The following is a 27,062-nucleotide window of genomic DNA, read 5'->3' on the forward strand; positions in this document are numbered from 1 at the left end:
TGAAGGGCAGAGCTGGAGAGGACACCAAGAACAGAGTCCAGGCAGGAGAGGACAGCTGGGAGGAGGGAAGGCGAGGGAAACACCTGCACAGGATATGGGTGCAGGTGATGGGGACCAGAGGGACAGGCGAGGATCAGGTGACAGGTGAGGGTGAAGGTGATGAGGCAGGGATCAGAGTGACAGTGGAGGGGTCGATGTGACAGGGGAAGGGTCAGAGTGACAGAAGGGACCAGGGTGATGGGGGAGAGGTCAGGATGACAGGGAAGGGTTGGGGGACAGTGGAGGGGTCAATGTGACAGAGAATGGGTCAGGTGACAAAGGAGGAGTCAGAGTGATGGGGAAGGGCGAGGGTGATAGGGTGGGGGTCAGGGTGAGAGAAGAGGTAAATGAGAGACAGTGGAGGAGTCAAAGGGACAACAGAGGAGTCAGGTGATGGGGAAAGGTCAGGGTGATGGGGAGGGGTCAGGATGATGGGGAGGGGTCAGGGTGATGAGAAGGGGTTAGGATAATGGGGAGGAGTCAGGGTGATGGGGAGGGGTCAGGATGATGGGGAGAGGTCAGCGTGATGGGGAGGGGTCAGGATTACAAGCATTACAGGTAAGGGGTCAGGGTAATGGGGGGTATCAGTGTGATGGGTCAGAGTTACAGGCAAGGGGTCAGGGTGACGGAAGAGGGCTTAGAGTGGCAAGGAACTGGTTAGAGTGAGGGGGGAGCCGTGTCCCCGACAGAGGAGGGTGCAGAGTGACAGAGGAGGCGTCAGATTTGCAAGCTGACAGACACTTCCGTGCCATGTGGAAGAAGAAGGGACAAAAATGGGTTAGCTTGACATAAGAAGGGTCAGGGTGACAGGAGAGATGTCAGACTGACGGAAGAACCATAACAGTCTGATGGGGCATCGCACTGATCCCCGAGGGAGCACCTGAACTCCACCAACCAACGGGAGCATTCGCTCCCGCGCAGAAGAGGCAGCCAATCAGAGTGCACAGCCTTGCATGACGTCACCGGCCGCCGGGCAGATTCCCCCTCAGTGAGTCGCCCAAAGGCCCAGTTCTCCGTCACCTCGTGGCCTGGTGCCTCAATGGCAGCGCATGTCCTGCGGCTGACCAGTGGCTGGGGAACTCCTGCTAGGAAGGCAGCCCTGAGACGGGATAGGGGAGAGACAACTGAAGAGACAACTGAAGAGACAGAGATGGGGAGACAGAGAGAGAGACAGAGACAGAGAGAGGGAGACAAGGAAATACAGAGACAGAGGTAGAGAGACAGAAAAAGAGAGACAGAGATAGAGAGACAGACAGAGAGACAAAGGCAGAGATGGGGATAGAGAGAGACAGAGATGGAGAGACAGAGACAAAGGCAGAGATGGAGAGACAGAGATAGAGAGACAAAGTCAGAGATGGGGAGACAGAGATAGAGAGACAGAGAGGCAAAGGCAGAGATGAGGAGACAGATAGAGAGACAGAGAGACAGCCAGGGAGACAAAGAGACACAGAGACAGAGATGGAGAGACAGAGACAAAGAGACGAAGACAGAGATGCAGGAGAGAGGGAGGTGGGCAAACAGGGAGGGATGGGAAGATGGGGAGAGTGAGAGAGGAGAGGAGGGACAGACAGAGATGGGGCCTAGAAGGGGGAGAGACACGGACTGAGAGATGAGAGGGAAAATGAGAGGGCGATGGGAAGCAGGAAGAGCCTAGAGAGGCAGGAGGGAGGGCAGCTTTGACTCGGAGAGGGCCTGTGCAGCCCCAGGAGGGAACCCCAGAAGCGAGGAGTGCAACTGAGAGGGAACAATGACGTCTCAGACTGAGAGACGAGGGAGCACGAGGGAGCCCTCAGTCATCAGTGGCGGATGACAAAGACGGTAGCCGAGAAAGCCAAAGCCATACCAAGGGGCAGAGGGACAGCAGAGCCCCAGGAGGAGACAGCCCAAGAGGCACCCTGACCTAGGGTGGATCTGCCGGGCTCTGCGCCCCCACTCTCCCCACATCCTCTAGGTTGTATGCAAAAGTGCATCTTTGGAGAGGGTTGAAATCTCCCAGTTTCCAAGTCCTTAGACAGTGGTATCTTTTTTTTTTTTTCCGAGAGGGAATCTCACCCTGTCACTCAGGCTGGAGAACAGCAGCACAATCTCGGCTCACTGCAACCTCTGCCTCCCAGGTTCAAGTGATTCCCCTGTCTCATCCTCCCGAGTAGCCAGAATTACAGGCGTGTGCCACCACACCCAGCTAATTACTGTAGGTTTAGTAGCGATGAGGTTTCGCCATGTTGGCCAGGCTGGTCTCAAATTCCTGACCTCAGGTGATCCACCTGCCTTGGCCTCCCAAAGTGCAGGGATTACAGACGTGAGCCACCATGCCTGGCTGATAGTGGCATCTTATGCAATGCTTTGCTCTTGCTCACTTTTGTGCAGACCTGACCCACGAAGCCTCGGGGGGATAGTGCACCCCCGCCCCCCCCCCACTGCATCTAAACCGGAGGGAAGATGCAGAGTGAAGAGGGGAGAGGAGCTGAAATGAATGGGAAATCGAGACACTGAGAACAAGACCAGACATCAAGAGAGGCCACCAAGACGCAGAAAACTCATGAAGGGGCATCTGCATTGACTCAGAGAGTGGGAAAGATAAAAATGGCAGGTGGGAAGGAGCAGAGAAGGTGGCAGAAAGAGCCTCCAACATGAGAGGGGGGCCTGGGGAAGGCCCAGGGACAGATCCAAGAGGTGAGAGAAGAAAAGGCAAGGGGGATGCACAGGACAAATGACTATGGGTCCTCTGGACACAGAGGGAAAGGAGGTCTCCCAGAACTCAGGTGAGTGCCTGTGAGTTTCATTTCTAGGAGGCAGGGGCAGGTGGGCAGCTGGTTTTATTACTGGTTGGTGTCTGGGCTCCTTTGGGGCTGGGGGTCTTTGGAGCTCAGAGAGTGAGTTCCCTGAGGGTTAGGCTCTTGACTATCCTGTACCTGGGTTCATGCAGGGCAGACCTAGCACTGTGACTGCCTGCCACTTCACAGGAGCTCTGTGCATGTGTTGAATTAATGAAAACAGGACTTGCTCTAATTAGTTTATCAGAGATTTACACTCAGTCTGATATGCTATTGTGGGGTCTCTGATGTTGCAGGGTCTCTGGAGGCATACACAGAGATCACTGGTGAGTCATGGTGGACTTTCTAGTTTACTTTATTTCAATTAATTAATTTATGTATTTGTTGAGACAGGGTCTCAATCTGTTGCCCAGGCTGGAGCGCAGTGGCGCAATAGTGGCTCACTGCAGCCTTGACCTCCCTTGCTCAAGTGATCCTCCCACCTCAGCACACACCATGACTGGCTAATTTTTAAATATTTTGTAGAGACAGGGTCTCACTGTGTTGCCCAGGCTGGTCTCGAACCCCTGGCCTCAAGTGATCTTCCTGCCTTGGCCTCCCAAAGTGTTGGGATTACAGGTGAGAGCCACTGTACCTGGCCTATTTTCTTTTTTTTTTTTTTGAGACGGAGTCTCCCTCTGTCACCCAGGCTGGAGTGCAGTGGCATGATCTTGGCTCACTGCAAGCTCCGCCTCCCAGGTTTGCGCCATTCTCCTGCCTCAGCCTCCTGAGTAGCTGGAACTACAGGCGCCCGCCACCACGCCCAATTAATTTTTTTTTTTTTTGTATTTTTAGTACAGATGGGGTTTCACCATGTTTGCCAGGATAGTCTCGATCTCTTGACCTTGTGATCTGCCTGCCTTGGCCTCCCAAAGTGCTGGGATTGTAGGTGTGAGCCACCGTGCCCCGCCCAGCCTGGCCTATTTTCTATCCTGAGGGGTTCACCATCTGTTGGGAGTTTGCTGTGTTACAGTTAATCTCATGGAATCGTCATAAGAACTGGGCAAGGCTGGCTTTAGCCCCATTTTACAGAACAGAAAACTGAGATGCAGAGAAATTAAGTAATGTGGTCCAAGGTGGCAAATTAAGTTAAAGGAAGTCAGAATTTGAATCCCCATTTGTCTGTTAATATAGAGTTTCTGGGGGATCAGGAACAAACAGAAACACCTGGGGTGTGTTTAGAGCCCCAGAGAGGGAAATTCAGAAGGAGGAGAGTGTAAAATACAGACTGGGGGGAGGCATGAAGTAATGGGACTAGTGGGAGTACCTCCCAGGCTTCCAATAAATACTGAATAATTTAATGAGTGAATATGGATGGTAGCATCCTGACTCTAAGTCCCCACAGGATAATCCTGGGGCTGAAAATCTTTTAATCTTTTTTGTTTGTTTTTTAGAGACAGGGTGGTCTCTCTCTGTTGCCCAGGCAGGAGTGCAGTGGCACAATCATGGCTTACTGCAGCCTCAACCCCAGAGGCTCAGGTCATCCTCCCTCTTCAGCCCCCGGAGTAGCTAGGACTACACGTGTGTGCCACCACATCTGCCCAACTAATTTTTGTATGTTTAGTAGAGATGGGTTTTCTGCCATGTTGCCCATGCTGGTCTGGAACTACTGAGCTCCAGGGATCAGCCAGCCTCAGCCTTCCAAAGTGCTGGGATTATAGGTGTGAGCCGCTGTGCCGGCCCTGAAAATCTTTTAACCTTAGAATGATATAGGGCAGTGGTTCTCAATTAGAGGTGGTTTTGCTCCCCAGAGGACATTGGGCAGTATTTGCTGCTGGCATCCAGACGGTAGAGGCCAGGGATGCTGCTAAAATCCTACAATGCACAGGACAGGCTTCCACAACAAAGAATTATGCAGCCCCAAATACAGGCAATTGTGGCTACTTGCAGTAGTTACGTTAATATGGGGTTGCCACACATTTCCCTCAACCAATCAATACATAATCTTGTTTTATGCATGTTTCTGTTGAAGGATGCCTTATTTAATATACATTGTTGATTCATTCACATCCAACTCCTGGCTAACAGTGCTCTAACTCATGCCTGAATGAAGCTTCTCTAACATACATATTTTCTCCATAAGGCACATCACGGCCTTCTCGCACTTAGGAACACTAGACAGCTCTTTAGCACCATGCTTGGGGCACCTTTGAAACACTGGTATCACCACTAAAAGGCCCAAAGATGCAAAGCACGTGGCACTAAATAGACCGAGAAAAGACACTTGTTCACAGTATAAGAGCTGAAATGAGAAGGCACCCTCGTTCAGCCTCGTCTGGGAGCCCGCATGTACTCAAGATTTTCTCTGCTTTGCGCCTTTCCAAGAATAACCACAAAAACCCTTCGCATATTGATCCTGGGGTTCTAATAAATTTCAGCGAGTAGGCGAATTTGGACTTTGGTTCTGTCTGATTAGATACACACTCAATAGGTCTCCGGCAAGTGAATGCAAATCTCTAAAACCGTTTCATCTTTTTTTTTTTTTTGAGACGGAGTCGCCCGGGCTGGAGTGCAGTGGCCGGATCTCAGCGCACTGCAAGCTCCGCCTCCCGGGTTCACGCCATTCTCCTGCCTCAGCCTCCCAAGTAGCTGGGACTATAGGCGCCCGCCACCTCTCCCGGCTAGTTTTTTGTATTTTTTAGTAGAGACGGGGTTTCTCCGTGTTAGCCAGGATGGTCTTGATCTCCTGACCTCGTGATCCACCCGTCTCGGCCTCCCAAAGTGCTGGGATTACAGGCTTGAGCCACCGCGCCCGGCCTACTCTTGATTTTTTAAAAGTACGAAACCCTCCAGAGCACGAGGGACTGTGGATAGACTTCAGGGGCCTGTGCACTTGTACAGGAAAAGAAATCCTATGTTTTCATTTTCATCATCCTCCAACAAAAACTCAACCTTTCCTCAATTAAATATGTAAGCAGCAAACCATGCTAGTTTCAGCAAGACCCATGCCTGTATCCCCAGTAGGAATCACAGATATTTCCATATCCCATCACAGTGGTGCAGATTTCCCAAAATAGTGTTTATGCTCCTCGTGATTTTGAAATTAGAGTTGTTAAGATCCACCGCCAGTATCTAACATGTTGACAAAAAAAGATGATATTATGATATCACAAATTTTGCTTTTGAAAAATATTTTGAGAACTATATTTTAGTGTAACTGGCCTCTTTTGTTATCTTATTTTATGTTATGCATTTATGAGCATTATTTTGAGGACTATGGCAGCCTGCCAAAGAGATCCATGACCCCCTAAAAGCCAAAGAACCCAGTTTTAGAGTGAATGGACTCCTGACCACTAGGTGGTGGATGTGGCCAGAGGATGGGGACTGGGCAGAGAAGAAGGAAGCGGGAAGGGAAGAGTAAGGCAGAGTGTGGCCTCTGGAGGAGACAGGTGAAGGGCAAGGGGTGGCACTGGTAGGCCTAGTGGGGGATGTGTTGGAGGGAAGGCACACAGTCCAGTGGAGTAGGGGCAACATCCAGGAAGGGACCAGCAGGACCCCACCAGGATAGCCAGAGCTGTGGCAGGACCATGGGTTCAGAGGGCTGCCCCTGGGTTAAAATCCCTCTTCCTTCCTTGAGCCTCAGTTTCCCCCTCTGTAAATGGGCTAACAACCTCGTGTACCTCCCAGGATGAATCTAAGGAATGAATGAGATAATCCATATAAAATTTGGTGTCTGGCCCGGTAAGATGGCTCACGCCTGTAATCCCAGCACTTTGGGGGGCTGAGGTGGGTGGATAACTTGAGGCCAGGAGTTCGAGACCAGCCTGGCCATCATGGCAAAACCCTATCTCTATTAAAAATACAAAAATTAGCTAGGCAAGGTGGCACACACCTGTAATCCCAGCTACTCAGGAGGCTGAGGCAGGAAAATCGCTTGAACCCCTGGGGCAGAGGTTGCAGTGAGCTGAGCTTGCCCCACTGCACTCCAGCCTGGGCGGCAGAGTGAGACTCAGTCTCAAAATAAATAAATAAATAAAAATTAAAAAATAAAATGCAGTGTCCCCCAAATTATCAACACTCCCCACAGATTGGCCTCTGGTTGTGGGGAGAGGCAGACAGAGTGGCGACAGACGTGACCATTCATATTTTAATAAGTACTACGTGTTGGGTATCTATTATTATGTCTGGGAATCTCCATCCATGACATCATTTTGCCTTCCCGGAAACCCTTAAGATGGGACGCAGAGGGATAGAAAGAGGTGGGTCAAGAGCGCAAGTATAACAGCAGGGGTGGAAAGTGGAGAGAGAAAAGGACAGAGATGGGATTTGAGGGAAAGGGGATAAGGAGGAAAGGAGGTCCCCAAAGTTGGGAGAAAGGAGGAAACTCTAGGATGCGTGTCGCCCCTCCAGGACCAGCCTAAAGCACAGGGGCATCAGGAGGGTTTTGGAAAGAGAAAGGCTCCAGGTTGGTGTGTGAACCGCCTTCCCCCTGCCAGTTCCTCCCCACACCAGGCCGCCTACCTCAGTGGCAAAGAAGCCTTTGGGTCGGTGTTTGCCCAGGGACGCGAGGCCACCGGGCCCAGGGCTCTCGCTTGCACTGATGGTCTGTTGAGCCGCGGCCAGGATTTCGTCCAGTTTGTCTAGGGGGAGAGGAACAGATGGGAAGACAATGAAATGAAGTTTGCTTTGACCCAGGCCGCAGAGACCAGAGCTGCCGCCCGCAGCTCATCCAGCACCTGGATCAACCAGGAAAGGGCAGCCCTGCCTGGGTCCAGGTGGACGGGCAGTCCCGCTTGGAGACACAATCACCAAGCCCGGTGGGCAGCACCCAGGGTGGGAAGGGGTGCGGGCAGGGAACGGGGCAGCCGTTGGGAGAGGGCGGGCGGAGGGAGGGGAGGTGGGATCGCGGCCTCTCTGGGGCAGGAAGGTGAGGGGCGCCGTGGGGCTTATGGTGGGACGGGGATGCAGCGGATGCCGGGGCTGGGGCCCGGCAGCCCGAGGAGCAGGGCTGGGCCGTCTTACTGAGAGCCATCTGATACACGGTCCGCTTTTTCTCCATGCTGGGCACCGGCGCCGGCTGCTGCTCGTACTCTGTGGGCAAAGAACACGGATGAAGCCCAGGGAGCCCCCGGGGGCGGGGTGGAGCGGGCTCGGCCCGTGGGCGTGGCCAGCAGGTGCGGGCCGGTGGGCGTGGCCAGCGGGCGCGCGCATGCGCGAGAGGGGTAGTGAGGGGCCGGGGTCGGGGAGGGGCGAGTCCGCCGGCAGGGTCGGGAGACGGGGACCCTCCCGCCAGTCCTGTGCCCACTCACCACTCTTCTTCTTCCAAGGGGAGACTAGCCCGGGGGAGAGGCAGTAGAGGAGCCAAGAGTTAGGACGTCAAGGGAAGGAGAGGGGCCCCCTCTCTGGAAGCCCACCTCCCTCGGGGCCCCGGGGCGGTCAGCTGTCCGACCAGCCCCCTGTCAGGGGAAATGGGACCCCCAGGTCCACTCGGCCTCGTCTGGAGGGAGGGGCTCGCTTTTCTCTGTTATTGGGGGTTGGGGGGAGCTGGTGGAGGGAGAGATGTTGAATGGGGCTTGAGGGTGAGGTGGGACAGAAGGAAGGAGACAGAGAGACCCGCAGAGAGGGTACATACAGACCCTGAGAGAGACCCCAACAGAGAAACAGATACAAGAGCACAGAGGAGAGTCGTCTCTCAGACACCCCTTCCCAGAGACACACACACAGGCCAGAGTCCGACCCATGGACTGGGGACAGGATGAGGACAAGGACCCCTGGTCACTAACAACACTAACGAACTCGAGGGATGGTCCAGCCCTCCTTCCCCTCTCCCCCCGCCCCCCCCGGCCCCCTGGCCTCAGCAGCCCCGCAGGCTCACCCATCTCCTCCAGCTCTGAGGTCATAGATTTGGAACGCAGGGAGATGGTTGGGGGCGGCAGCCGCTTGGCCTGCTGGGGTGCTGGAAAGGTGATGAGGGGAGGCATCAGTATCATGGGGGACACGCCCCCACCACCCTCTGCCACCACAGGGCTCCCAGGGCTCAGAGAATAGCCGATGCCAGCGTGCTGAGCCCTCCCTGCCTCAGTTTCTCCCCACAAGGGTCATGGAGAAGTAATGCTAGGGAACAGAAGGCCTTGGGCAGCAGCAACCAGCCCGGCGGGGCTGAGCCTGGTGGCAGTGGGGTGGCTGCGAGAGCGGCCGCAGGAGCACCTTTCTTGTGCACTGCCTCATCCATGTCCGGGTGCCTGGTGACCATCACCACCTTCACCATCAGCGTGTTGCCTCCTTGGCGGATCATGTTCACCACCTGTCGGTGGCCGACCTTCACCACATTCTGCCCATTCACCTGTGGCACAGACACCCCCAGATCACACAGAGTAGATGAGGGGAGGGGTGCTTGCAGCCTCAGAGACCCCAACAAGGATGGCTCCTGCGCTGCCCTGTCCATGGCCCTCTGGGCCACGTTCCCCTCCCTCTGACCCTTCATACTACCGCCTCCCTGGGCAAGCCCCCTTTCCCACCCTCCCTGGCCCCAGGGTTGGGGATGAGGCTCAGCCTACCCTATTCACTTCCCCCTCCCTCCTTGTCCCCAGTATTTATTTATTTATTTATTTATTTATTTATTTGTAAAATATAAGGTCTCTCTCTGTCACCCAGGTTGGGGTGCAGTGGCACAATCATGGCTCACTGCAACCTCGACTTCCTAGGTTCAAGCAATCCTCCCACCTCAGCCTCCTGAGTCAGGAAGCTGAGGCCTCAGGTACACAGCACCAGCTAATTTTTTTTTTTTTTAAGAGCCAGGGTCTTGCTATGTTGCCCAGGCAGGTCTCAAACCCCTGAGTACAAGCAATCCACCTGCTTCAGCCTCCCAAAGCACTGGGATTACAGGCGTGAGCCACTGTGCCTGGCCATCCCCTGGTATTGTGTATGTGTTGGGGACAGCTCTGTGTCACTCTTTTGAGATGCCTCAGAGGCCTTTGGATGGAGTCACTGGGGAAAGTAGAGGCTGGCTGGAGGGTGGGCAGGGGGCTGGGAATCCTGGTGCTAAAGGAGAATAAAAGTGGGCAGCCAGATCCTGGTGTGGATCATGAGGGCGTCTGGAAACTTGTCACAGGGTCCCAGGGAAGAGAGGGGGCCTGGACTGACCTCGATGAGGAAATCTCCCATTCGCAGTCCAGCTCGCCATGCCACGCCACCCTCGTCCACCGACTCCAGATACTGCAGCGCCGGGAAGGCCGGGGTGGGGGTGAACTCCTCGATGGGGGTCTGCGCTGCAGACAGGGAGGAGCCGGCGGGGTCGGAGGGGAGGGGGTGGAGAGGCCGAGCAGGGGATGGGGCTCAGACCCAAGTCACAGAGGCCTCACCGCAGCTGAGGGACCAGCATCCCGGGGTGGGGTGGTGGGCGGGCTGGGGTCCCTTTCCCTTTCCAGCCCCCCTTTCCAGCCCTGCTTCTGGGGTCACAGAGCCCTTCTCCCATCCCCTCCCCGGCTGGCACTCACCCTTGGCCCCCCGGAGCACGAACCCAAACCCCTCACTGTCCTTCTTCTGCAGCAAGACTGTCTTTTCCTTAATGATGTAATCGCTGGCAGGGAGGCAGGAGAAATGGGGGGGTTGTGGTGGGGAATAGAGAAGAGATCATGACACACAGAGCCTGTCCCCCACCCGGCAACCCAGAGACCTGAACCCCTGCTCCAGGGCTATTAATTGCACCTCCTAGGATCTCTGTCACCCACTCGGTGTGCGTATGCTAGCAGCGGCCCTGACGGGCTTCCCCCTTGGAGCCAGCATGCTCTGTCTCCCACTCCCTCCTCATTCATCCATCCATGCATCCATCCACCCATCCATTCAGCGCCAGGCACGGTGGGGAGGATGGGGAGAAAAGCTTCCAGATTACCAGACAGCCCGGCTTGGGCCCCTGCTAGTCACTTCCTGCCTATGACCTTGAGCCCACAACTTTAACCTTTTGTGCCTCAGTTCCCCCATCTATAATGGAGGGCGATCACAGACCCTACCTGATGGGGTTGCAGTGGGAGTCCAGTGGGGGTAATACACATTTAGTATTTTGCACAGTGCCTGGCACACAGTAGGTGCTCAATACGATCTGCTTGATGTCCTTAGGTCAGGGTGTTAAGTCAAGAGGATTCATGTATTTTGATGATACCCCTCAAAATTCCTTTATACATATGTCACCTCCCAAGGACCCTACGCAGGGTAAAATTGCTAATTCTGCACTGCCCAATATGGTGACCACTAGGGTCATGTGGCTGTTTTTATGAAAGCTCATCAAAATCAAATGGAAAAATTCAATTCCTCAGTCACAGTGGCCATATTTCCAAGTGTGCAGAAGCTGCACGTGGCTGGTGGCCACCACATTGGACAGTACAGATATAAAACATTTCCACTGCTGCAAAGCTCGCTGTGGACAGCACTGTCTTCTGTATTCCCTGGTGCATCTCAAATGGAGCTCCTGCATGCAGTCAGCATATTCTATTATAGTAAAATGCAAAGCACCCATGAATATGGGTGGTAGTTTCCAGTAAAGCCACCAAATGTACCCAGGAAATGTCAATGAAACTCAGATACAGTTCATGGATCTCAATGCTCACTTAAACAGCCCCAAACCCCTGATATGACCACTGTACACCTCAGGAATACACATCCATTCCACTCCCAGAGGATCCAACACCCCCAGTCTACAGCAGGAATACTCAGACACCCTGGCTGCATCCCCACTGCCTTCAGAATACCCAAGAACACCCAGGAGTCACTGGAACGTGCACTCTGCTGTGCCCTGCTTCCTTCAGCACTGTCTAAAGCCCATCCCACCTCCCACCCTCACAATCCCAGTGTATTCCAATAATACCCAGATCCCAGTAACATCCATGTGGCCCTAATACACTCCAATCATAGCCAAGCATGCTCCCAATTACCTGCCCCCACAAATTCAGCAAAACAGCCCTCCTCGAATACTCCAGTATGTTTCGGCAACCCCCACACATCCCAGTATGTTCCAATAATAACTCCCCCTCACTCGGATCTCAGTGTATTCCCAAAACACGCCCTCTGAACACATACATCCCAGCAAATGCCAATAATACTTACTGTGCTCCACTGTATTTGGGTGCCACCCCCACAAGCACCCCTGTATGCTCCCAGGACCCCCATGGCTCCCCTTATAAAAATCCATACATTTGCACCATGGCAACAGGGTTCTGGACGTGCATGTGTCCTCCCTTCCTGCCACCACCCTCCTTGTGGCGCCTCAGTGCACCTAACACCACACATGTTCACATGTACATACTCCAGCAACAGTCCTTGCTCAAAGTTCATCACAGTCCAGTAAACTCATCCAACCATACCCGCCATGTCTTCCTCCCCTGGATGGAGAGGTGTTGACAGAGAAGGAGGGAAGGGGCTCAAAGGGGTGAATGAAGGGAGGAAAAGGGAGAGGGGAAGGTAGGAAAGGGGCCGAGAAGGCTGGAACAGCGAGTGGACAAGGAAACTGGACCCGGAAATTGGCTCAGAGGTCAGAGCTGCCTATTTCTATGCATGCATTCTGTAATGTCCTCATTCTCACCTTCCTACTCCTCCTCTTGTATCTCTTCCAGGTCTCCAGGCTCCCCTAGCAGCCAGCAGCACCCTTCCTCACTGGAGGTAACCTCACTTTTCTTTCACTCATACCACAAACCCCTCCCTTCCTCCATCTTTCTCCCTGCCCTCTGGAATCTCTCTCTTGCCCCCTCATCAGCCTCATACCCCATACATAAGCCTTCCCCAAATGTCAGCCAATACAGTCAATAAAACTCCCATGTCAATATGCCAAGAAGGAGTACTTGCCATGGGCTGGGCAGTATCTGAAGCCCTTCACAGATAGATCATTAAATTGTCTTTTCATAACCAGCCTCTGGGGTAGGGATAAGTGCCAGTTCCACATTATCTATGTATTTATTTATATTTTTTGAGACAGAGTCTCACTCTCTTGCCCAGGCTGGAGTGCAGTGGCACAATCATAGCTCACTGCAGCCTCAAACTCCTGAGCTCAAAGGATCCTCCAACTTCAGCCTCCCAAGTACCTAGGACTACAGGTGCTTACCACCATGCCCAGCTAATTAAAAAAAAATTTTTTTTTTTTAATAGAGATGGGATCTCACTATCTTTCCCACGCTGGTCTTGAACTCCTAGACTCAAACAGTCCTCCCACCTCAGTCTCCCAAAGTGTTGGGATTACAGGCATGAGTCACCACATCCAGCCCTAGTTTCACTTTATAGGTGAGGAAACAGAGGCACAGAAAGGTTAAGTAACTTGTCCAAGGTCACACAGTGAGTATCATTCTTCAACAATACCCAAGAGAATACTCAGGTAACTGCAGTGGTAATACCCTCCACTCCACAGCACCGAAATACCTTGAGCACATATATCCGTCTGCTCAGAATCCACCCTGAGCTCGGCCCTGCAGCACCTGGAGTTTATCCCAGGGTGTGGCAGTAACACCGTGGCGAGGAACGCTTATTGAATTATTGCTGAATGCCAGCCATGATTCCAAGCACTTTGCATTTATATATTTCCATTTATGTATTCAGTTAGTCTTCACAACAATCCAGGGAAGGTTTGACTGTTATTCTTCCCATTTTATAGATGGGGAAACTGAGGCACAGAGAAATAACTTGCTCAAGATGACACTAGTTAAAAAAATGTCAAAGCCAAGATCTGAATTCACCAGAGGTAACCTGTATATATGCCAGTGGTGATCTAGGGCGGGGAGGGGGTCCAACAACATCCAGACCCACCCTGTTCCTGCTTCTCAACCAACCCCTATCCTACACATGCTCCATTCCCCTCTCTGCTCCATGACTTCCTCACCCAATCCCCAGCTAGGACATAGGTGGTGTTGCCCTCATCCCACCACAGTCTCCTTGGACTTTCCAACTGCTCTTTTGCTCCCACAGCTCCATGTACCTCTAAACTCCCTCTCCCCAACTCCTGTGTACCCCTCCTCTCTGCACCTCACTCCCTACTCCTGCATGCCATCTTGAGGTTCCACATCGCCCTAACCCACCCTCCTCATCCCTGACTCCCACAAGCCCTCCTCACACCCCATGGAACCATCCCCCCATTTCCCATGTCCCTTGACATACCCTACCCCCCTTTCCCCCAAAGCATCCTCCTCAGACCTCTGTGACCTCCTCACCCTCGTCCTGCGACCTCTCCCTCATCCTTTATCCTCATCCTTCCTGCACCCTCTGGCACCTCCGTAAGTAACCTCACTGGCTCCCCTAAAGCACCTCTGGTCCCTTTCATGCTTCCCAGGTACCCACTTTTGCATCAGAAAACCTAAACCTATTTCTGCCCCCTCGACTCACTTCACCACAGCCCTCCCGCCTGCGTTTACTGGCAGCTGCGTTTCATTTACATTCCCTGCGTCCTCTTGGTATTCTCCCCCTACTGTCCAAATCCCCACTCCCAAATCCTCCCCACATTCCCCGAATTCCCTCCCCACTCCATTTCTCTGCTCCGAACCCTCCGTGCTCCAGCCTCCACCCCTCCCCCACTTCAGCATCTCCACTCTCCCCTGTTCCGTTCTCAACCCTGCACCTCCTACCCAGACCCCTCTAGCCCCTCCCCCTCGCCCCCCATCTTGGCTGCCCCCGCAGCACCCCATTCAGGCTCCCTCTGGCTGACTACCTGCCCTGCAGGAGCTCACACAATGCTTTTCCCCAGGCCATCCCTCAGCAACCCTGAGCGGCCTCCGGAGCTCAGCAGCCAGCTCTTGTTCACTGGATCCCACACACAGGGGCACTGCAGCGGCCAGCACTCCCCTCCCCACCCCACGTCCTTCTCACACACCCAGGGTCCGCCAGCCCAGAGCCTGCTGCTGTGCACGGCGCACCCCCAACCCCGCACTCAAGCCCTTCCCCATGTACCCGTGTCCACGGCCTGCCCAGAGGCCCCACACAGGGACGCCAGCCCCCGTCCCCATGCTCAGAAGTGGCACACACAAGCGGATGCGGCTCCCCATGCAGCTCAGACGGGGCTCAGCACACGTGCCCCACATGGGCAGAGGGCAGAGCCAGTGACTCAAGTGCCCCTGACCTGCACAGACCCCCGGGGGCAAAGGGGCAAGGGGGAGGAGCACATGGGGAGGAGACACAGGATGGACCCTTGAAGTAGGGACCTGTGGGGGAGGGGCAGGCCAGGCCCAGGAAGGTGGGTGTTGGGAAGCACAGCCGCAGTCCCTGGGACAGACCCACTCCAGCACACACCACACACCACACACACACACACACACACGGTCCCAGACAGCCTCGCTGTCGCTCCAAGTCATACAGAGACAGACGCTGTCACACAGGGACACACAGATGGACACAGTTGGGGGGTGGGCTGGGAGCCCACCATCTCTCCATCTCTCTCTCACTCACACACACACGCACACACACGCACGCGGCTGCAGGCAGTCACACACACGCACATCGACACAGCCACACTGACACACGAACCGTCGCACAGTGACACGCAGCGGAAAAAGAGGAGGGGAGGGGAAGCCGGGGGCGGGATGCGTGTGTGATGGAGGGGGGATGACTGTGAATGGGAGAGAGGGGTATGAATGGGGGGACTTGCCAACAACGTGAAGAGGTGTGGGGATGTGGGGATCAGAGGGACAGGGGCCTGGGATGTAGGCGGATGCGGGTAAGCCACGGTGGCTCCACACAGGGAGGGCTCCGGGGAGTGGGGGCGCTAAGGGCGGCAGAAAGGCGAGTGGGCTCCAAATTCTGGAGGGGGGTCAGTTTGGGGGGCCTGCTGGGAGGAAGGTCTTGGGGGAAGAGCAGAGGGGGGCCTGGAAGGGCCTGTGAGGGGGTGGAGGAAAAGATTCCCAGGGCTGACGAGTGCGTATTAGGGGGGAGGGTCAGGGAGAGGGGTCGAGGGAGGGAGATGGAGCGGGGCTGAAAGGGATTTGGGACTGAGAGAAGGTTAAGGGAAGAGGAGCGGAGGGGAAGGGGCGGGTTGGGGGAAGGAGAAGGGCCCTGGGGCTGGGGGTTAGCGGCGGGGGAGGGTCCCCACCGCGGGCCGGGGCCTGCCGGCCGGGCGGCAAAACAGGGGGCGGCGCGCTCCGTTACCTGTAGATGTACCAGACGCTGCGCCGCCGGGGCCCCAGGGCTGGCCAGCTGGAGGACAGCGCGGGGGGCGGCTGCGGCAGGGAGCTCCCACCGGGGCCGCCCCCGAGACCCCCGCCGCCGACCGCAGACAAAGCCATCGCGGCCGCGGCCCCAGCCCCGGCCCGGGTCCCGGTACCGGCCGCCCCCGCCGCCGCCGCCGCCGCCGCGTCCCCGTCCCCGTCCCCGCTCGGCCGAACCCCCGTGTCCGGGCCCCCAGGCCCCGCCTCATGCTGACCCGCGCCGGGAGGGGGAGGGGGAGGGGGCGCGCACCCCCCCCCGCGGGAGGGAGGGCAGGGCCGGGGGCTCACATGCCGGGGGGCGCGGGGGCGCGGGGCGCGGGGTCGGGCCGCGGCGGTAGCGCGAGGACCGCGGACGGCGCCGGCTTCAGCACCGCGGACAGCTCCGGAGGCGGGCGGCGGGCGCGAGGCTTAACCCCTTGGCGTCCTGCGCCGGGCGGCGGAGGGGGCCGGGCAGGGGGGAGGGGGCCGGGAGGGGAACGCGGGGGCCCCTTTGGCGGGAGAAGGGGGAGGGGCGAGGCTTGGAGGGGGGAGGAGAAGGGGGAGGCACTTCCGGTCTGAGCCCCCCCTTAACCCCCCTCCCCCCTCCAGAGCCCTCCCGCGCAGGTGCAGAGCGAGAGAGCGCGGGGAGAGGGAGGCACAACATCACACAAGATGCCTCGCAGCCGCGTGCACAGACGCGCGGACGGAGCCCCGCTTCCCCGGCAGGGACACCGCGGGTGAGAGAGGCCCCAGGCGGGGACACGCAGCCCACCACTACAGACCAACACGCAACGCACCTCGACACGGTCGGCAAGAAAGGCCAGGACATTCAGACTGGGCCCCAAGGCCATGAGCAACACCCCTCCCCCACCAGAGAAGCCCAGGCGGAGGGGCGAACACACCACCATAGCTCCCCGAGACAGCGTGGACCCCGAGCCAGCGCGAGGAGGGGGCGGCACACGCCAGGAAGGGAGACACACGAAGGACCGCCAAGCTCCGGGAGGGAGGCCGGGGTTGGGCCCTGGCTGCAGGGCGCACCACACGGCACAGGCCAGGCCAGCGCAGATAGGGTCCGCGAGCAGCGGGGAGGCAGGAGGAGGGGAAGCTCCGACGCACCACACACAGAGAGCACGTGGGAGCCAGCGAGAGGCAGGGAGGAGTAGGGGAGGAAGCCCATTGACAAGACAGAGTAGAAGGAGGAAGGAAGCTGAGGGTGACGGGGACCACCCCCATTCAGCTGGTAGGGCAAGTGACCCCCACGGACGGAGGCCAAGGAGAGACCCAGAGAGAGGCTGGTAGACAAGAAGCAGAGGTTGACATAGAAGCTCGGGGTGGGGGGGTGTACCCCAATACTCACCCGGTGCCCAGAGCCGGAGACGTGCCAGGCAAACACGCACAAGGGTCAAGCGCCTCAGACACTCGGGGCGCAGGGTGGCACTCCAGCCCCACCCTCTATCCCCATGTTGCCATTTCTCTGTCCCCCCCATCCCCGACCCATCCCCACTGGCCAGAACACAGACACGTAGGTTTGGACACATTTAATGGAAGGATGCTACGCACAAAGGGACCCTTCCCTGGATTGGGGGGAGCAGTGGAGGAGAGTGTCATATTTTAGACACCAAATTATGACCCTCCCTCCCCCACAACCCTGTCCTTCTGGAGGCCCAAGCCCTGGAATCCTCCCCTCCTCTGCCCTTCCCTCCCCCAACATCCCAGGTCCTGAATCTCAGATCAATCAGACAGACGCACATGCATGCACACACGTTAATGTGCGAGCGCACACGCACAGTGACATGCACAGAGAGGGACAGATGTGTGCAGAGACCCACCTGTCCATGTGTGTGAGCAGACTCACTGACATGCCCTGCAGTGCTTGCCCACAGATTCAGAGAAGCACAGATGTGCAGAGCCAGCCCCACATAATCATAGCCACAAAGGCACCAGTATATACAGAGCAGGGCAGACCCTCCAGCCCTGGGCATAGGTACAGGTACATCCAGGCCACACATGCACACAGATGCGTGTCATGCACACCTACAGAGACACACGTTCACACACCAGGAAACCTCAGCTCTGGTCGTGCACACACACGTTCATACACCCCCCAGGCAGCCCGTCCTTCCCCTCCTGACCCCATCCCCTCCCTGCCCCTCCCCTCTCACCTCCCTGGGCCAATCCCATCCATTAAGCTTCCGAAGCAAGTCAGCCAGCAGCCAGGGAGGGGAAAGGTGTCAGTGCACCTCTCTCCTCACCCCCATCCCACCCGGCCCTGACAGTACCCTCCCCACACTGGTGCATGGGACACACACATTCCCACTGCACGTGACTGCACAGAGATGGGGCACATGAAGGAGACAAGGGCCTCCAGCCAGCCAGACATAAGAGCGCCCCGGCCCCCCTAGACATCCCCGCCCTGCCCTGACCACTCCGTTGTCTCTAGCTACCCCAGAGCTGGGCAGTCTTAGTGGCTGCCGAAGATGGTTTGGGGTTGGACTGTGCTGTCTGAAGCTAATTCTGGCTTCTCCCACCCCTGGATCAAACTTTAGAAGGAATAGATTAGAAAGGGGGCTTAGAGGTGATGGAAATATTTAAAGGCATACATTGTGAAGGGAACTTGGGGTGAGGGGGTTGCCCGAGGGTGTAAGGACATTTACCTTGGGGCATCAAAGCTGTCGTAGGAGCCCACGGTATAATGCCGGAAGAGTCTCTTTGCCTTGTCACTGCGGCTTTCTGCAGGGGGACAACAGACAACCTTGGACTCTTGTTTTGGAAACCACAAGCCCAACCCTAGAGCTCCTGGCCCAAGTCTTCCCATCTACCTCCCAGTACCCCACCCCCATTAGGAAGGGAAAGGAATGGACATGGGAATCCTAGGGTCCACTGAACACGGCTGGGGGTTCCACATTACCTTGCTTACTCTCCTGAGAGCGATTCGCCACCTCTTCCAGGCAGTCAGACGGGAACCAGCCAACACGACCTTTGACCTGGCCTTCCCAGAAGCCTCCTTCCCCGATGCTAAGTACTGGATGGGGAACGGGGACATAGAGACATTTTTGTGTCTCTATACCTCTCAACTGCCAACACACTCAACTTACAGCCTTCCCACAGTTACCAGTTCCCGGCCCAACGGCATCCTTAATAAACGTCTGAGGAAGGAGCAAGGAGCTTGGGGGAGACCCAAATCATATCACTCTTGCATTCTAGCTTCTGGATCCCATGAGGACCAGAGGCACTGGGGAAGAGGACTGTGTTCTATAACATGGTCTTCCTAGGTTAGGGGCAGGTCCACAATTGGTCCTTGTCTCCCCTGGTAACTGGTCACAGCTCAGTTGTGTAATTCCTTTTCATCCTCCTAGGCTCTGTGGACTTAGATCACAGATGGGGGGACAAGCTCTACTTCACCCTCCCATCACTGTCCCTGCCACCTCCCAAAGTCTCCTTGCTACTTAATCTTTAGTCCTGTGTAGTCCTGTGTCCCCAGACCCCTCTTTCTGTCTCTCTTTGCCTCTCCTGGCTCTAGAATGGAGAAGAGATTAGAATCACTTCTTTCCTTCTCTCCTTCTCCCCTAACAGAAGCCACTTCCCCCCTGCCCACCCTCCAGGCCCCACCGCTTCCCCATTTAGCGAACATCACAGACTGCCTGTTACATGCCTGCTGCTGAAAAACAGAGATGCATGACAAGAACAGCTAATGTTTATCCAACTCTCACCTGGGCCAGAACCCTAAGAGGGGCCACTTCCTTTATCCCCCTTTTACTGATGGGAACTCTGAGGCTTGGAGAGCCAAGATCATTTGCTAAAGGTACAAGGCTAGTAATTGACAGATCTGGATTTGAACCAGCTCAGTCTGCTTCCAGAGGGCATGCTTTCAGTCACTCATGTGCTGCTACCTCTCCATGCAAGGGCTTCAGGGCATGACAAGGACACCAGTGGCAAACACATGGTCTTCAATTTCTCTGGCAATTTTCATGACTCTGCCCCCATTTAGCCCTTCACATAGTTTCCTTCCTCGTTCAACCCTTATGCCTACCCAGCTAGGTAACAACTGTTTTTCCATTTTATAGACAAAGAAGCTGAAGTGAATGTGGAAAATACCCTTGCGTGGAGATGACTCCAGCTATGCTAGGGGTTGAGTTGGGGCCATCAGATGTATTCCTCTCCATAAACTGACTCCCTTGAGAGCATCTGGGGAGACTAAATGAGGGGAAGCTGAAAGTCATGGAAGAGAGCAGGAGATGGGTTGTCAAGGGGACTGGGTTCTTGGCTGGTGCTGCCATGCCTGGCTTGGTGGTCTCGTAATCAATCATTTGTTCACTTAAAAAATACTTATTTAGTGCCAGTCACGAGTCAGGTACCAGGGTAGACACAGTTGAATATAATCAATGTTTTTCCTTCCTTTGAGGAGCTTCCAGAACAGCCGCCAATAGAGGCATAACTGTACAAGTGACTACAAGATTGGAAGTTGGGGTCAGAGCTCAAGGGACAATAAGAGAATGTTTGGAGAGAAGCCAGATGGGAGTATATAACTTATAGATGGCAAAGGGGTCCAAGGAGGTGTCCCTGAGGTGTGACATATAGACTGAGACCTGAAGGATCCTAGGAGCTGGGGAGGCAAAGAGAGCATGGAAGAGTTTTCCAGGCAGAAGGAACAACATGTTTGAAGAGTTTGGCATATAAGAAGGCTTGGGACATTGGAGGAATGGAGGAGTTGGTAGATTGGAGGATTGGGGGGCTTGGAGCATTGGATGACTTGGGGGCTCGGGGCATTGGAGGATTGGAAGGCTTGGGGCATTGGAGGAATGGAGGGGTTGGGGCACTGGGGAATTGGAGGGCTCGGGTACTGGAGGATTGGATGGCTTGGGCCATTGAGGGAATGGAGGGCTTGGGGCTTTGGGATATTGGAGGGATTGGGGCATTAGAAGATTAGAGGGTTTGGGGCATTGGAGAATTGGAGGGTTCAGGGCACTGGGGGATTGGAGGGCTCGGGGCATTGGGGGATGGGAGGGCTTGGGGCATTGGGGGATGGGAGGGCTCGGGGCATTGGGGGATGGGAGGGCTCAGGGCATTGGGGGATGGGAGGGCTTGGGGCACTGGAAGATTGGAGAGAAGGATGAGGTCCCTGGAACCTTGTGGGTAAAGGGAAGAGTCGCATGAGATGAGGTTGGCAAGGTGGGCAGACAGGCAGCTTGGAGGCCAGGTTAAGACTTTGGGCTTTGATTCTGAGAGTAGCAGGAGTCGGCTACCTCATCGGGTTGTGTGCAGCTCAGTGACATAGTGGATGTGGGCGTGCTTTGAGGCAATTAAGTCCCTCTTAATGGAAGATGAGGATATAAAAACAGAAGGCAGTGTATTCTCTTCCTGCATAGAAGCATTGAGCTTGTAGCTCAGCAAGATACTGCCCATGGTCCTTGCCTGCCCAGAAGGTCCTTTACTTCTGGCCTCAACTCACCCTTCTTTTCTCCCATCTCCTCCCACCCCACGTGCCTATGTCCCAGGCAGCTTCCCCTGAAGGAGCTGCACCTGGCCTCCACAGTAGCTCCTGAATTTGATCATTCATTCACTCATTCATTCATTCAACATATGTGCATTAAAGCCTCCTGTGTGCTGGGTCATTAAACTGAGCCCTAGAGACCTAGAGACCAATGACTTATGACCTCACTTACAGGAACTCAGGCTATGGGAAGAGAGACTTTGTAACACATGCAGTTACACAGCCCGCCTGACGCTCTGACCCCTGAATACCCTTCAAGGCCTCACTCAAGTTGACCTTCTACGGTAGGATCTCCCTACTTATCCAGGGGCCCAGGTCTCTCTCCTCTAAGTGCCTAAAGTAGGGGCCACTTAAGAAAATGATGGCTTTTTTTTCTTTTTTTTTTTTTTGAGATGGAGTTTCACTCTTGTCAGTCAGGCAGGAGTGCAGTGGCGTGATCTCAGCTCACTGCAACCTCCACCTCCTGGGGTCAAGCAATTCTGCCTTGGCCTCCCAAGTAGCTGGGATTACAGGTGTGCACCACCACACCCGGCTAATTTTTTATTTTTTGTGTTTTTAGTAGAGATGGGGATTCACCATGTTGGCCAGGCTGGTCTAGAACTCCTGATCTCAGGTGATCCATCTGCCTCGGCCTCCCAAAGTGCTGGGATTACAGGCGTGAGCCACCGTGCCTGGCCAAGTGATGGGTCTTAAGTGGCACTTGTTATGTAGGAAACATTAGTCTAAGTGCTTTACATGCTCTGACTCCTCTAATCCTCATGAGGGTCTCATTTTACAGATGAAGAAACTGAGGCCCAGAGAAGTCACTTGGCTGAGGTCACCCAGCTAGGAAGTGGTGGGGCTAGGATTTGAACCCAGGCTGCCAGGCTCTCAACCTCTATGCCACTCGGCTCCTGAGCAGCCTAGAGTCTGGCAAAGAATTTTTCCAATGCCTCATATTAACGGCCACACCTGCGGCAAATGGTCGTCTCTAAAGCATCCTTCTATCCAAGAACACGTCAGCAGCCCTGCAAAGCCTACAAGCAGGGGAGACTGGCTCCACTTTCCAAATGAAGGTGGAGAAACCAAAGGGAGGTGAACCCTGATAACGGCAACCACTGTTTTGGGAGCCCTCCCCATGACCAAGCATCTTACATGTGCCAGCTCATCGGGGCCCTAGAAGTAGGATCCTGCCCGTCTCTCAGTTGAGGACCCCTGGGCAGATGCAGGAGGCAAAGTTAAGGCTGCTCGGCCTCACGCCCTGCACCAGGTGGCAGGAAGGACTGTGGGCTTGGACTGGGGACCTTGGGCAAGTTGCTTCACCTGTGTGAGGCTCTGTTCCTTCAACCATGCAATGGGGCCCATGACCTCCCTCCCCAGAAAGGGCCATGAGGAGTCTAATGAGACGATTTGGTGAGATGTTCCAACCATGCCCTGCACACGGCATCAGTGTCCCACAATGGGACACGGCTCACTTCACTGCTTTTGCCTCAGCACTGCCTCCTGACAGGGTCAACTCAGCTACACTCCATGCTCCTTCAAAGCTCAAGGGGCGCCGCAGGGCTCTCTGAGGTCTGAGATACTCCGGGTGTCTGAGAATGGTCTGCTCTCTGCTCCACGTTTTCCCTGATCGCCCCCACAGCCCAGCCCAGCCCAGGCCCTGCTTCCACCCTGGGTACCTTTGATCTTCTCGCCCTTGCTTAGGGAGATCTCCCCCTCGGCTTGGGCCTGGTACGACTTCACAGCCATGAAGGAGCGCCCGGGTACTGCTGAGTAGAGCTTCCTCCGCCTCCCGCGGCTGCCCAGGGAGCCCCCGGGGCCCCCTGAGCCCCCCGTGCCCCCGGCTGGCCCTTCCCGGGGTGTCCCGCTGGAGCTGTGTACACAGAGGGCATGAGAGGCAGGGGAGGGTGGAGGGAGGGAACACCTCTGGGAGGACAGGGGTCCTTGGGTGGGGGAAGAGGACGGAGCATCAGGGTGGGGGAGGGGGGAGGGACTTTCCCAGCACTGGTGTCCTCCAGGAAAGAGGGCATTTGGGGGCTCCTCTGCCTCCCCGCAGCTGCCCCCCAGCCCCCTCTCCTGCCTCCTGGCTTCCGGCTCTGCCCCCTCCCACGGTCCTGTGCGCACCGCCTGATTCAGCTTCCTGAGGCTGAGCTGGGACTGTGTCATCCCTCCGCTCACGAGCCTTCCGCGACTCCCAGCTTCCTCCTGGGTCAGGTCCAACTCCTCTGCCCGCCGTTGCCAGCCTCTCCCCCACTTCCTCGGGACACGCCTGGCTGGCCTCCACCTCCTTCTCACCCTCCTCTAGCCACGTAGGCCTGCTGACCCCGGAATGCCCCCGCCCACTCCTCATCCTCCCTCCAGAGTGACCTCTCTGTCCCCCACCCAAGTCCCTGCCACCACCCCCATCCTCTTCCTGCTCGGCTTCCCTCCACCTCACCCTGTCATTCTCTGTCCTCAGGGGTTGGGACACATGTTTCTTTGGGGTATCCTCTGCCTGGGGCCCCTGTCGTGGAGCAGATGTCCAGCTAACATGTGGTGCACTGGGGGTGGAGTCGGGACAGTAGCTCCCAAGGCCCTTACTTTACCCCACGGTGACACTAGGGACTTGGATGGATGAGGGCCTACAGAGGAAGGCAGCTGAGCTGGCCTCGGGGGAAGCCACCTCTCTGGGGAGGGGATTTGACGGGGCTGGGGACTGTGGAGCCAGGGCTGCCTCCCCTACCTGGGCCGGCCTCGGGGCTGCCTCTTGGCGTCCTCAGGGTGCCTCCCTCGGGATGGAGAGCGGGCCCTGGCACCCCGGGGGCTGCTGGCACTTCGGAGGGTCCCGCTGCTGAGCTTGGCGGTGGGGGCCGAGGGCTGCGACTGGCCCTGGGACCCTGAGGTAGGGCCAGGGGCCCCAGAGGACGAGGCCCCCGGGGCGGAGAACACCATCCAGTCGGGCAGCGCCATGCTGGTGTCACTGTTGGCCCGCAGCAGCGCCGGGGGCACTGTCAGCCCTGTGCCCGGGGGCCCCCGTCGCCGGGCCGCATACTTGGGGGACTCCTGGAAGGGCACTGAGAGGGCACAGTGGCGGCGGGGGGCAGATGTTAGGGGAGAAAAGGCAAGCAGGGGGCCATGCGGGGGCAAGAGATGGTGGGAGAGAGGCATGAGGGAGAAAGACAGAGATGAGAAAGGGCGGGGGGCCTGGAATTGCTCCCCCAACCACCACCCAGACATTTTTGGTCCTCTAGGGTTTTCTCCATCCTATCCTGGCCCTCAAGTCAGGTACCTCGACTCCCCCATCCCACCATGAAACCCCAGCCGCCCCAGGTTCTCTGTGCAGCCCCAGCTCCCTGTCACTCACCCACATCCTGTTCTCGATGGTTTCTGATCAGCTCCCCCAGCTCAAAATTCCCAGCGATCACTGCCACCTGGAGGGAGTGGGTAGAGGTGGGTTGGCGGGGGGGCAGGGTGGCCCAGGGAGCAGAGAGGGGGCAGGAAACATACTGAGGTCCCCAGCCCGACCCAAACCTTCCACCCTGACAATGCCACCCTCCCTCTTCTTCCCGCTCCCCTCCACGGCCTGTCTCCTTGCTTTCCCCATTGTCCCCTTCCTTATCCACTGGGTGTCACTGTCACCCTTTCCTTAGCCCCGGAGACTTCAGTACATCCACTGCAGCCCCAGACCTGGAACGGCGTCTGTCCGTTGTTATTCTTCACATCCTTGTCGGCACCTCGATACAGGAGGATCCTGGCACAGGTCTCCTGTGGGTGATGGCCAGCGGCGCAGGACAAAGAGAGAGAAAAAACATTAAGGGCACCATGAGTGGATACAGGTACTGTGCTAAGAGCCTCAGGAATAAATACTCCACCCTAAACCTGCACCACTCAGGACAGCAGCCACCTGCCAGGTACAGACCAGGAGCACTTGAGTTTAAACATGGACGGCTCAAATGGAGATGCACCATGCATGCGAAATACACACTGGATTTCAAGGATGCCATATGAAAACAAGAGAGAATTTAAATGTCTATAGCCAGGCATGGTGGCTCAAGCCTGTAATCCTAAGACTTTGGGAGGCCAAGGCAGAAGTTCCAGACCAGCTTGGGCGACATAGTGAGCCACTCCCCATTTCTATAAAAAAATAAACAGAAGTTAGCCAGGCATGGTGGTGGGTGCCTGGAGTCCCAAATACTTGGGAGGCTGAGGTGGGAGAATCTCTTGAGCTCAGGAGTTTGAGGCTGCAGTGAGCTGAGATCAAGCCTGGGTGACAGAGCACGGACCTGTCTCCCCTCCGCCCTGAAAAAAAAAAAAAAAAGCCAGGTGTGGTGACACACACCTGTAATCCCAGCACTTTGGGAGGTCAAGGCAAGCGGATCACTTGAGGTCAGGTATTTGAGACCAGCCTGGACAACATGGTGAAACCCCGTCACTACCAAAAACTACAAAAATTAGCCAGGTGTGGTGGTGGGCGCTTGTAATCCCAGCTACTCAGGAGGCTGAGGTGGGAGAATCACTTGAACCCAGGAGGTGCAGGTTGCAGTGAGCCGAGATCCCGCCACTGCACTCCAGCCTGGGTGACAGAGGGAGACTCTGTCTCAAAAAAAACACAAAAAAACAAAAACAACAACAACAAAAAAAAACCTAATAATTTCTGTATTGGTTCTATGTTGAAATGATAACATTTTGGATACACTGTTATAAGTAAAGTATGTTGTTACAATAAATGTCACCTAATTATTTTCCCCTTCTCCTTAACATGGCCACTAGGATATTTGAGGGCATTTAGGATACGTGCTCATGCTATGTTCCACTGAACGTTGGGGCCAGATAATTCTCTGGTGATTCATTGGTTTGTGGGGGGTGTTCTGAGTGCAGTGGGATGTTGAGTAGCATCCCCCGTCTCTACCACTAGATGCCAGTAGCACTCCCCTCCCCAGTCATGACAACCAAAAATGTCTTTAGACGTTGACAAGTGTGCCCTGGGGGACAGAAGCTCCCCGGTTGAGAACCACGGGTCTAGACCTTACCGAGGCTTACCATTACATGCCAGGCACTTGGCACTTTAGAGACAGAAGATCCTTCAATTGCCCAACAATTCCAGGACATGGAAATTGTCTCTACTTTACAGAAGAGGAAACTAAGGCTTTCAAAAGAGCGCAAGGTGGGCCAGGCACCATGGCTCACTCCTGTGATCCCAGCACTTTGGGAGGCCGAGGCGGGGGCTGGGGGGGGTCGCTTGAGCCCAGGAGTTTGACACTAGCCTGGGCAACATGGCAAAATCCCGTCTCTACAAAAAATTTTTAAAAAATTGGCCTGGCGTGGCTGGCTACAGGTGGCTCACGCCTGTAATCCCAGCACTTTGGGAGGCCGAGGGGGGGCAGATAATCTGAGGTCGGGAGTTCAAGACCAGCCTGACCAACATGGAGAAACTCCATCTCTACTAAAAATACAAAACTTAGCCAGGCGTGGTGGTGCGTGCCTGTAATTCTAGCTACTCGTGAGGCTGAGGTGGGAGAATTGCTTGAATGCGGGACGTGGAGGTGGCCGGGAGCCGAAATCGCGCCATTGCGCTCCAACCTGGGCAACAAGAACGAAACTCTGTCTCAAAAAATAAAATAAAATAAAATAAAAATTAGCCTGGCGTGGTGGCACACGCCTGTAGTCCCAGCT

The 27,062-nt window shown here is 55.7% G+C and overlaps 1 protein-coding gene across 3 annotated transcripts in view; it reads right to left on the reverse strand.

Annotated features, from left to right (window-relative positions):
* The window catches only part of SHANK1 (SH3 and multiple ankyrin repeat domains 1), a 57,955-nt gene that overhangs the window by 17,110 nt on the left and 13,783 nt on the right, over positions 1-27,062 (reverse strand). For 2 of the 3 annotated variants that reach the window (XM_033224240.1, XM_033224242.1), the window contains exons 9-21: positions 25,077-25,154; positions 24,754-24,820; positions 24,133-24,463; positions 23,090-23,283; positions 18,849-18,962; positions 18,595-18,670; positions 10,289-10,371; positions 9,936-10,060; positions 9,000-9,135; positions 8,668-8,748; positions 8,102-8,125; positions 7,815-7,883; positions 7,314-7,432 (exon numbers count right to left, since the gene is read on the reverse strand). In XM_033224240.1, coding sequence (XP_033080131.1) covers positions 7,314-7,432; positions 7,815-7,883; positions 8,102-8,125; positions 8,668-8,748; positions 9,000-9,135; positions 9,936-10,060; positions 10,289-10,371; positions 18,595-18,670; positions 18,849-18,962; positions 23,090-23,283; positions 24,133-24,463; positions 24,754-24,820; positions 25,077-25,154 — 1,497 coding nt within the window. The remainder of the gene's footprint in view (positions 1-7,313; positions 7,433-7,814; positions 7,884-8,101; positions 8,126-8,667; positions 8,749-8,999; positions 9,136-9,935; positions 10,061-10,288; positions 10,372-18,594; positions 18,671-18,848; positions 18,963-23,089; positions 23,284-24,132; positions 24,464-24,753; positions 24,821-25,076; positions 25,155-27,062) is intronic. The other variant, XM_033224241.1, reaches the window with a different exon arrangement.

The sequence above is a fragment of the Trachypithecus francoisi genome, unplaced genomic scaffold, assembly GCF_009764315.1.
Source record: "Trachypithecus francoisi isolate TF-2019V2 unplaced genomic scaffold, Tfra_2.0 Lachesis_group12, whole genome shotgun sequence".
In the NCBI taxonomy this organism is placed as follows: Eukaryota; Metazoa; Chordata; class Mammalia; order Primates; family Cercopithecidae; genus Trachypithecus; species Trachypithecus francoisi.